Source organism: Malus domestica, chromosome 15 (genome assembly GCF_042453785.1).
Source record: "Malus domestica chromosome 15, GDT2T_hap1".
Classification (NCBI taxonomy): domain Eukaryota; kingdom Viridiplantae; phylum Streptophyta; class Magnoliopsida; order Rosales; family Rosaceae; genus Malus; species Malus domestica.
In genome coordinates, this window is record NC_091675.1 from 44607303 (window position 1) to 44618050 (window position 10748).

At 32.5% G+C, this 10748-nt stretch overlaps 1 protein-coding gene across 4 annotated transcripts; it reads right to left on the bottom strand.

Moving 5' to 3' along the window:
* Positions 1–1697: 1697 nt before the first annotated feature.
* LOC103441132 (agamous-like MADS-box protein AGL104) lies at positions 1698–6973 on the bottom strand. 4 transcript variants are annotated; one of them, XM_008379834.4, is made up of 12 exons: positions 6601–6971; positions 5728–5781; positions 5288–5320; positions 5084–5102; positions 4897–4958; positions 4665–4692; positions 4453–4514; positions 3651–3750; positions 3511–3561; positions 3276–3385; positions 2694–2889; positions 1698–2044 (listed from the first exon to the last, which is right to left on the bottom strand). In XM_008379834.4, the coding sequence occupies exons 1-12, from the start codon at positions 6783–6785 to the stop codon at positions 1901–1903; spliced, it is 1044 nt and encodes a 347-aa protein (XP_008378056.1). In that variant the 5' UTR covers positions 6786–6971; the 3' UTR covers positions 1698–1900. The 4 variants fall into 4 exon arrangements, with proteins under 4 accessions (XP_008378056.1, XP_008378055.1, XP_028951134.1 ...); XM_008379833.4 differs by having other exon boundaries at positions 5060–5102; positions 6601–6969; XM_029095301.2 differs by lacking the exon at positions 5288–5320 and having other exon boundaries at positions 6601–6973.
* Between the last annotated feature and the right edge of the window lie 3775 nt (positions 6974–10748).

The following is a 10748-nucleotide window of genomic DNA, read 5'->3' on the forward strand; positions in this document are numbered from 1 at the left end:
GATTATACAAACTAGGAAACTCTAAACTATAAGAAACTATACAAGCCAACAACACTGACCACTTTGGCCCGACCAACTTGAAAAGTCGTTGGGCAAAAGCATTTAACTCTACTGATTTTGGTTTGTCGGACAAACTTTTGTAGGACAAATTGTAATTTCTAGTGGTGTAGTTTATTCTCTGTTCAAGGTTGAAATTGGAGCTCATCTCAAGTTCAAGTGATGTACTAAATAAGAAAGTTTGATTATTTGAAACTATGTGAACCAAAATAGAATGTCATACAAACTATAGGATATCGTTTAAGCAGAATATATCTACCAACTATTTCACCAAAACAAAGTATTCCTATATGTAACACAAAAGCTTTTGCCAAGCAACAAGAAGAAGGCAAAAAATTATATGAAGTGCTTAATCATTTGATCTAGTAACACTCAATCTCCATTTTGTTGGCGTAGCCAGGAAATTTTCGGTGGGTGGGCTAAGCTAAACTTATTACCACAAAATCAAATTTTTTATCTTTTGTTGCCTACCTAAAGTTATATAATAGTAAACCTAAAAGTAATAATTTGAAGCAAAAAATTTATAGAAAACTTCATTTTAATCCTTGGCAAAGATGACTTTTTGACTAAAACCATGAGTAAGATCAAAATCTAATTTTCGTCCCTTGATACATTAATAACCTCATTTATTAATTATATTTTGATTTTTTAATTATTTATCTTTTTCTTTCTATTTTTAATGTATTAATTTTATTTCATTATAATTTTTATTTTCATTTCATTCATCGTAATATATTTTGTTGTGAACATTTAGATAAACTATTTTTTGTTATACAATATATTTTGATGTACTTATCTTCTTCATTTAGGTATATTAAATTCATTATAATACATTTCGGTGCATACATTTAGGTACACACATTTCGGTACATACATTTAGACACAAACATTTAGGTACATTAATTCAATATAATACATTTTCGGTACTAACATTTCAGTGCATACATTTCGGTACATACATTTAGGTACATTAATTTAATATTAATACATTTCGGTGCATATATTTCGGTACTAACATTTAAATATATTAGTTCAATATAATATATTTCGGTACTAACATTTAGGTACATTAATTGAGTCTTTCAAGTTTGAAGAATGTTAAATAAAATTAATAAATTAAAAAACTCTTTTTTGGTCAAAAATAAATTAAAATTTGTGTATTAATAAATTTAAATATTTAATGGGAGACATTAAATAAAATGCACATTAATTATTTTGAATTAAGGGCACATTAGGGACTAAAATCAATATTTAATCTAACACCAGGTTTTTTTTAAAATTTTAATCTTCTTGTGGGATTAAAGTTCAAAAACCCCAAAAATTTATACTATGTTTTCCAAGCTTCTAACCTTCAAAAATTTCAAGTGAATAATAAAATAAAGAACCATTTATGGTATGGAAGTTTTAATTTATTTATAACATTGGTTAAAGTGACGAGTTTATTTAACATTTATTAGCTCTTATTTTCCTTAAAATCAGCCTTAAGATTCAAATTTGCATTTGCTAAGTGGAATATGGTAATTAAAATCATAAAATAGCCCAAAAGATAAATGTTTTTAAGCTTAAAGATCTGCAATTTTCCCTATGCTATAGCCTAGAGGAGCCTTGTACTTGGCTCCGCCAGTGTCAGTTGGAGGAGATTTAGTGAAACGATAATTGTTGATAAAAAAGAAGTATAAAATGCAAAATTTGTTGGTTGTTTAAACAAGTTTTTAGTGGCAGTTCGTGAGCTGCTAAATTATCCTACTTACATGTTTTGCTACAAATTACAACATCAGCTAATTAAAGTTAATATATCTGGAGCAACAGTCATGAACTCTGCCCATTCTTTGCTTTGGTATTGTCAATGTCCATTAAGCTGAGGAACTTTGTTTTCGTGATTATAATCTGCAGCTTCGTTGTAAGGTTGTATACTGGAGTTGCCAACTGGGATCTCCACCTGTTCATGTGGCATTATTTCTGGCATGTTGGAGCCTCCCACTGAATTCTGCTTAATTGCATCACATTAGATTTACGTTACTTAATTAGCATTTGAATTGTATAATCCCAACTCACAGTCACAAATATCAACTCATGGCTTGCAAAAATCATAAAAGGCAGTACTTGGGCTGGAAATTTCCAACATATCAAACAATCAAATAAGTTAAGTTGTCATGATTCACAGTGTACTAAAAGGTTCAGTTGGTGGACAATCTGATTATTAAATGTTAAAGTAGATCATAACCTTATATTGATGATGATTATAATCATATTTGAATGTGAAATCATGATTCACAGTTTGTTAACATGCACATAAATTCATCGTCATATAAATTATTTCTGGTAGGAACTTTTTTTCTTACTCGGCAGCTGTCGAATATGTTAAAATATAATTTGTGAATCAGAATCATTGATTAGCTCAAATTATATCCAAACCTTAAATATGTAATCATGATTCAAATTTTGGTTAAAAAGAAAATTTTGTTAAATAATCTAGTATATATGTTGAAGTTGTTAGACTGTGAATGTGAAGATTTAATTACATAAAAATCATGTTTGAAACTATCTAGTAAGGTGATTAACCGCACTTGGCACTCCTATTGAGGTTGAAAGATGAATACATAGCATGCATATATATGTAAAAGGGTGAATTAAACCTGATATTGTGGCAACAAGGTTGGAGGAATGAGGGTGGAGTGGTGTCCTGAGGAAGTAGTGTAAGCCTGATGCCAAAGTGGAAGCTCTCCATCACTGTCATTTGTGACGCTCACATGACACTGTCCCATGGTACTAGGATCTGCATTCGAGCTCTGTCCTTGTGAAAACGGATCATACAGTGTCGATGACAAATTCCTATATTTCAAAGAAAATAGCATTAAAAGTTTCAATTAATTAACAATTTGACCAAAAAATAATAATAATAATAAAATTGATAACTATATTTTACACCTTTTAAGTTCGGGGGTGATTTTCAAAATTAAACACAAAACTTTAGTCTCTCATATTACATTGTAATTCGTTTGACATGTAATCCACATTTGTACATCGACAAAAAAAAAAAAGTCAATAATTTAATGAAGGATTAGACTATCAGACATACAGAGAGTGTTTAAGTCGATATAATTTTAAAATCTCAAGTTGCAATGTGAGAGTTAAATCTTCATGACCCATTTTGAAACAACCTAAAACTTGAACCCTGTAAAATATAATTAGCTTGAGAAATGTAGTTAACTAGCTACCTAAGTTGATGCTCTAAGGGAGCGGATGCATCGTAAATTTGGGCTTGGTTGTGACCAGCGCTAGACAACCAACCTGCCACCTCATTCTCGAAGGAGCCTGGCAACACTTGCTGTACATGCATGCATAAAATTATCAAGATTATGCTAATCTCACAATTAAAAATCTGACTTCTTATCTATATTTAATTTTAATGTATCTAAGTACATGCTTAAAGACATTTTTTTTTTTTGTTACCTGTATTCCTGAGGAATCATAGGAAGATAGATGATTACTCAACAAATATTCCTGAAAATTGAAAATACAGATCATACTTCATGTTCTTTTAATCATAAGAAACCAGATAAAAAAAAAATTAATTGAGGGGTGTCTCAAACCTTTCTCTGCATAACACGCGTCAATGTGTCCATTAGGCTTTTCTCGCAGGATTCAAGCTCCACCGTAGATGTGATTTTTAAAGGGTCAGGCTCATATATCCTATAAGCATTTATCAGCCAGGAAAATATAAATTTATATAGCTTAAAAAAAGAAAATGAAGCTCAATATATAGGCAAATGAAAAAAGAATGCAAATTAAATTTAAACCGCCCCCTAAATGAATATTTTAATATATGAATATATTATCATACTATGGCCTCTTAATGACAAATAAGGATCGTGAAAAAACGCTCATAGTTAATGGTTGTTTTCTTCTCTATCTTGAATTTAATTGCATTCACAAAATAAATACATACAGACAGAATAAGAACGTGAATAACATCTTCGTTTTTTCTCCATATTTAGTCATGCACTACAAGAAAAGTTAAAAATAATCACTAATATTAGTTATACAGAATAAGGTGGGTCAGGACTCAACAGTGGCTAAGGGGTGGGTAAAGGCATATCCATCACCTTATTTTATTTTGTAAAATTTTTTATTATTAAAAGAGGGGGAGGGTTCAAAACTATTGGATTTATTCAGGGAATTGAGGAGTTTCGAACCCGGTACGCATAGGTGGAAACCCAACACTCCATCCCCTTAGCTACTATTAAGATTTACCCACCTCACTTTGGAGAACTAATACTAGTGATTATTATCAGCATTTTTGTGGCGATGGTACAATAGGATAAGGCCATGACAAATTTATCATATTCATGAATCATACATACATTGCAGGTTTTCATTTTTTTTATTTTTTACCTTATCTGCTCCTCAGCCATTTGAAGTTGTTGTTGTAGCCCACCAATTTCCTGTTGAAGTTCCTACAAGGAAAGTGAAATTTAACCATGTCAAAGTCCCGACGAAAATAATAACCATGTCAACGTAAGCAAAAATGTTATTATGCTTCTGTGTATATACGATACTCTAGAGCATACTACAAAACAAAATCACAAAAGTGACAAAGTTTGTACCTCAATTTCAGAGCTAACGGCTGTAGGACTACTTGCAGTCGAAGCATTCAGAGTTGAGATCGCACAAGTAAAAAACAAACAAAATCAATAAACTATATATAGCAAACAAAATTACTTGAAGGAATAAGGAAATGTTTCAGAACTGTTTTTCTTTATCTTTACTACTTTTAGAAGGTTGAGAACAAATCAAGTTCTAATAATTTTAACATGTAAGAAAAGGAGGAGAACAAACTTGGCAAGTTGTAGAGCAATATCATTTTCACTTCTTAGTTGCTGAAGGGTCCTGAGCAAATACTGCAAGGAAAAAAAAGGACGTCGTATATGTATGTTTTCATTTAACAATATCTCTTGAAAAATAGATATAAAAAACCATAAGATAAAATACAATAGAGTACATTGCTAGATGTCATGTATCTGACCTCTTTGTTTTGAAGATCACTGCAAAAAAAAAAAAAAAAAAAAAAAAAAAAAAAAAAAAAAGACGAAAAAAAAAACAATGAACAAGTTATTTTTTTTATAATCAATATGAACAAGTTATTTGACATATTCATGTTCGAGAAAAAAAAAGGTTTAGTAAAATGAACTTTGAGACTATTAATTTTTAGAGGGGACCAAGAGCATACGGATGTTTGTTGTGATCAGGAAAAATTATAGCACTGCGAAAAAAAAAAAACAACGTATAAATAAATAGCTGATAGATAAATAAAATTCTAAATCATAGAATCGTTTTTTTAACTTTGGTTCTAGTCCTTGTTGACTAAAATGTTAAACTAAAACTTTATTAATTTGAATACTTTGACTCAACAACAAAATATTGAATTTCAGTATTAATTAAGAAATTTAATAACGATGATTAAATTCTCATGCAAAGATTAATACCAAATAGGAAATTTTTTAATTTTTTTTCTCAATTTTTTCTTGCTTGAAACTTGATCTGATTTTTATTTTTATTTTTAAATATGGGTATAATTTACATATAACAAAGTCGTACAATTTTTTATGAAAAGTTGGTACATTATTATTGATTATATAAAGTAAAAAAATGTTGTACAAACACACATACTGCTCTCTTTCTTGGTCGGGGAGATTAATGTAGCGAGTGAACACATCCTCGATCCTGATTTCACAATAAAAATTTTATCAGAACAGATGATTTGAATTGAAATTTAATTAAGAAACCGAAAGCAATAGGAAAAGGGAAAATAAAATGATAAACCCATAAGCTTGCAAGAATGCATGATTAAATGAACAATAAAAAATGATCAAACCATAATCATCTAATCATTACTGTGCTTTTGGAACTAGTCAACTGCAAGTTGTGTGGATAATCACACTTATGCAATGATTAAAATAAAAATGTAAAATGATTGTTACCTTTTAAGAATTATTTTATTTGAATACTTTTTAAGAGCTTAATATGAACAGAATTTCCATCTGCTAAACATGAACATCTTTATTTGAATATATAAATACAAGTGGGTAGCTATAAACATGCATAATAACAGATTAACCATTTCAATACGCGTGGACGATTGTCATTTATATTTACTTTCTCCCTAATAAGAGGTGCAAATGATGTTGAATCATGCTGGTCAGAGATCCTATTCCAGAGGCTTATGTTAATACGAGTGCAAATTCCAGAAAAATATATGAATGCGTATTAACCATGCCACTTTCTTGAATGATTTTGAAGACTATTTACTTCAATCCCAACACTAGTCACATAGTAAAGCTTATCAAAATCCGAAAAAGCATATTGAGTTCAATTTTAAGTGTACAGCTCTCAACAGTTTCCCATATATATTCACCAGTTTCTCTATTTAAAAGAACATGAATCATGTTAAGTTACATGCAAAATTAAAACAACTGCAACACATACATCATTCTTAAATGAATGAAGAACATATAAAAAGTGAGAAATCATGGATAATAGAACCTTCTTTTGCCAGAAAAATGGCTCAGGCGACCAGAGGGAGAGAACATAATAAGAGCAATGTCAATGTCACAAAGGATGGAAAGCTCATAAGCTTTCTTAATGAGTCCATTTCTACGCTTTGAGAATGTAACTTGTCGATTGGTATTGTTTTCTATTCTCTTTATCTCCAGCTTAACACGACCCATCTTGATCTGGCAAGCGTCTAAATCTATGAGGGAACAAAAAAAGAAAACAAATCTAAGAGAAGTTGTTTCAAGAAGGGAAAATTATGAAGTGTATCCTCTAATTCCTATAAATGAACAATGCAGAGAAAAGAAGCAGCTTAAAAGAAGGGTGGTTGGGTACGAGAGAGAGAGAGAGAGAGGGAGAGGGGAATATGGTTATAAATGGATGGGAGGAGAGATAGGAGGACTTGGAGAGATCAAAGGATTGGATGGTCATTAGACTAATGGAATGATCATTGGTTAATTGTAATTCTTTGAATTGGGGCCCTTCTTGCTGTTGAATATTGGAGCATAACTTTTTGCAATAGGATATAATGGCCCCGAAGATTTTCATAGCCATCGTGAAGGACTAAACGTAACCCTTTATTATGTTTTAGTTCTCTAAAAATTAATATATAAAAAATAATTACTACAAGATTGAACTTTTCCACCCTAAATCATTGTAGGACTATATTTTTTTTTTATTATTTTATTACTTTTTTGGACCAAACTTAAACTTTTCAGAGTTACATATTGTATGCTCTAAGATCAAACTTAGCCTAATTTTTTTAGTCTGATTCCTTTTAGCCCTTTGGTTATGTCTAATTTTGACAATTTCAAAGCTAAATGTGACTTATAGTTTTTGGCTAAATCCAATATATGCTCCTACCGGATCCGAAAGGCCAACCAAGGGTCTACGTATAAGACAACGCAAATGACCCCCTGGGCTATTTGCCAAAGTCTTACTTTTATCTATTTTTGGATAAATATCGGTTTATGGAGAGATCTATTTTTGGGTAGAAGGTTGGCCATAGTCTACAGAGCCAGTTATATTCTACAGAGCCAGTCATATGAATTAAGTTTTTTTGTCGTCAACTTATTGTGATGGTTTTTACATCCAATAATACATTGTTACAGGAGCAAAAAAATTATTTATGATAGTGCATTATTGGACTAAAACGTTGCGTATGGCGGTGTAGATATTCCATATACAAGACTTTCTCACTGACACATTAAAAAAAAAAAAAAAAAAAACGATTTGTGTGCAATGTTTGGTGCTGTGGCTACCCGCAATCATCGAGATGCAATTGCTACATGTTACGTATTCTTCTAGTTTTCTGACTTTCCTATGGCACATTGTCATTTGTGAGAAATTTTTAGTTGTGACGGAAATACAAGTGGTACACCACATGTTTTAATAGGAATTGTGGGAAATTTTATTTTTTAAGTTACTAGCTTTTTAGCACACATGTCCCACCATTTATTTAGTGACACGTGGTGTACCATCCCGTATACCGATCACATTAAAAAATCTCTCATCATTTGCATTGTCCATGCACTGTGGTTTTAATTATTACGCATGGAACTATATACCTATTTCCAAATTCCCTGTGTTTTGTTTTTGTATCTTGGCCTCCTAAAAACTATTTGGCTTTCCCATGAAAAGCCCTTTTGAGTTTCCACGCACCGTATCTGCATATCGTTCCACATTCGTTTGTAGATAAATACCAAGTTATATATATTGGGCATCTTTACCAAATAAAAAAATTCAGTGTATTCCGAATACAAGGAGTATACCATGTGTATAATATAAGTAGAGACATTAGAACATATATTCCAAAATTGAGACATATCAACTTGTATATTGTAATATGTAGTGTACCACTTCACCTACGTTTATGTTAGAATAGAACTGTTGACTCCGGATTTTACTTCATGATTGTTTTCAATTGTATATTAATGAATTGATTAATGGTAATTAATGTAGGTTTCCTACCTTAATAGGAATTGTGTTAACCCTATTTCATCACATATGACTATTTTGTCTGCACAAGTATTCTTCTGTGCATTAATTCAAACGTTTGATGATAGTAGAGTAGGCTGTAGGGAACTGGATTGGGGACTGGAGTACACTGGACTCGAATAAAGCTATATAAAGTTCCAGAAATGATTGCTACATTCTCATTTCGTTCTTCTCACACATTTTCATACCGCGTACATTCCACCAGCACTCAAATATTAAAACTTTATTTAAATTAAGATTACACTATTTGCCTTCCTTTGTTAATATCATTAAATTTTAGTTTGTCAACCAAAAAGTACTTAAACCTTTAATTTTGCATGTTAGTGGAATACACATCACATGAGTATAAATGAAAATGTTGAAATGAGAAGGTTGCTAACACTTTCTGACACACCCCGACCCGAGATGTCCATTAGGACTCTGAATCGAATTGTGCTGGCCGACTCCTGGAAGATGCAGAAGCCATAAAGTATGATGATGTGGGAAAATGTGAATAAATTTAAACCTAAGAGTGCCTAAAAACCAGAGTGCGCTGGTGAGAGGAAATTAACCCACTTCACACGTGACGTTAGAGCATAAGTAAGTACAGTATAGTGGATTAAGAATCATACCCTCGAAAGAAATCTCCAATATTAAGATTTGCCACAAATCCTCGACGATAAGAAAGCTCAGTTAATAAAACCTGAAGGGTGAAAATAAAACAAGGGTGAGTGGCCCTAGAAATAAAAATTTTAATAGAAACCTTCTAAAACGTTATAACCCCTCGATGCAACACCTGTATAGTATTCAGAAAATCATATCACGAATAAGTATGAAATCAAAAATATACTAACAGTAAACCCAGAAGTATATCATGGCACAACATCTCATTAGCAATATAAATAATCATGTGCTTAACAACCCATACTAGCACGCCAGTCGGAGTCACCTATGGTGACCTGTACGACTACAACCATATCTCATCAATCAACGCTAACTCATAAGTCGGAGTCACCTATAGTGACCTATACGATTTATCCATATCTCAACAATCAATGCTAGCTCATAAGTCAGAGTCATCTATAGTGACCTGTACGACTTATCTATAGCTCATCACATATGCTAGCTCATAAGTCGGAGTCACCTATAGTGACCTGTACAACTTATCCATAGCTCATCACATATGCTAGCTCAAAGTCGGAGTCACCTATGGTGACCTGTACGACTTATTCATATCTCAACAATCAATGCTAGCTCATAAGTCGAAGTCACCTATAGTGACCTGTACGACTTATCCATAGCTCATCACATATGCTAGCTTATAAGTCGGAGTCACCTATAGTGACATGTACAACTTATCCATATCTCATCAGTCAATGCTAGCTCACAAGTCGGAGTTATCTATAGTGACCTATACGACTTATCCATAGCTCATCACATATGCTAGCTCATAAGTCGGAGTCACCTATAATGACCTGTACAACTTATCCATATCTCATCACATATCCCTGTAATATGTCAGCCGGATCCACCTCTTGTGGTTTGTACAGCTGAACTCATAGCTCATCACATATCCCTGCACACGAGTCGGAACCACCTATAGTGGTCTATACGACAGGACTGAGTGTAAATAAGTACGCTCAAGTGCCACAATCACATGAAGACTATGTGAATAAACACAGGTCACCTACAACTCGGAACCACCTATAGTGGTCTATACGACAGGACTGTGCACCTACCTTGGATTCAAGGTGAGCATAAGGTGCGGAAGGTGAACATCACATGAAGGACTGTGCCTTGGCCACGGGCGGGAGCACTAACACCGGGGTGCAGGTTTATGAGCTCTAACTGCATCTATTGTAACATTTACTACTCATAGGCAACATGTACGACAGTGTCGGAGTTGCCCATCATTGTAACCTGTACGACAAGGTTGGAGTTGCCTAAAACATACATGTAGTCATGCCATAACTCTATCATTTCAACTAATATCATAAACCCACTTGAACTTACCTGGGTGTCTTGCGTTCACCTTTGCACTTCAAAGATAGATAAACCATGATGCAATCTGATACTCAACCATGTTATAGCATTTTCAATTATATACATACATATATATATATATATATATATATATATATATAATATGGCATAAAAATGCA

What these genes read in the sequence shown, in the direction of transcription:
- LOC103441132 (XM_008379833.4), bottom strand. Translation starts at nt 6,785, where the DNA reads ATGGGTCGTGTTAAGCTGGAGATAAAGAGAATAGAAAACAATACCAAT. An exon ending in ATTGCTCTACAACTTGCCAA is followed by an intron (nt 4,693 to 4,896) that starts GTTTGTTCTCCT and finishes GACTGCAAGTAG; the next exon opens with TCCTACAGCCGTTAGCTCTG. An exon ending in ATGGCTGAGGAGCAGATAAG is followed by an intron (nt 3,751 to 4,452) that starts GTAAAAAATAAA and finishes AAATGCTTATAG; the next exon opens with GATATATGAGCCTGACCCTT.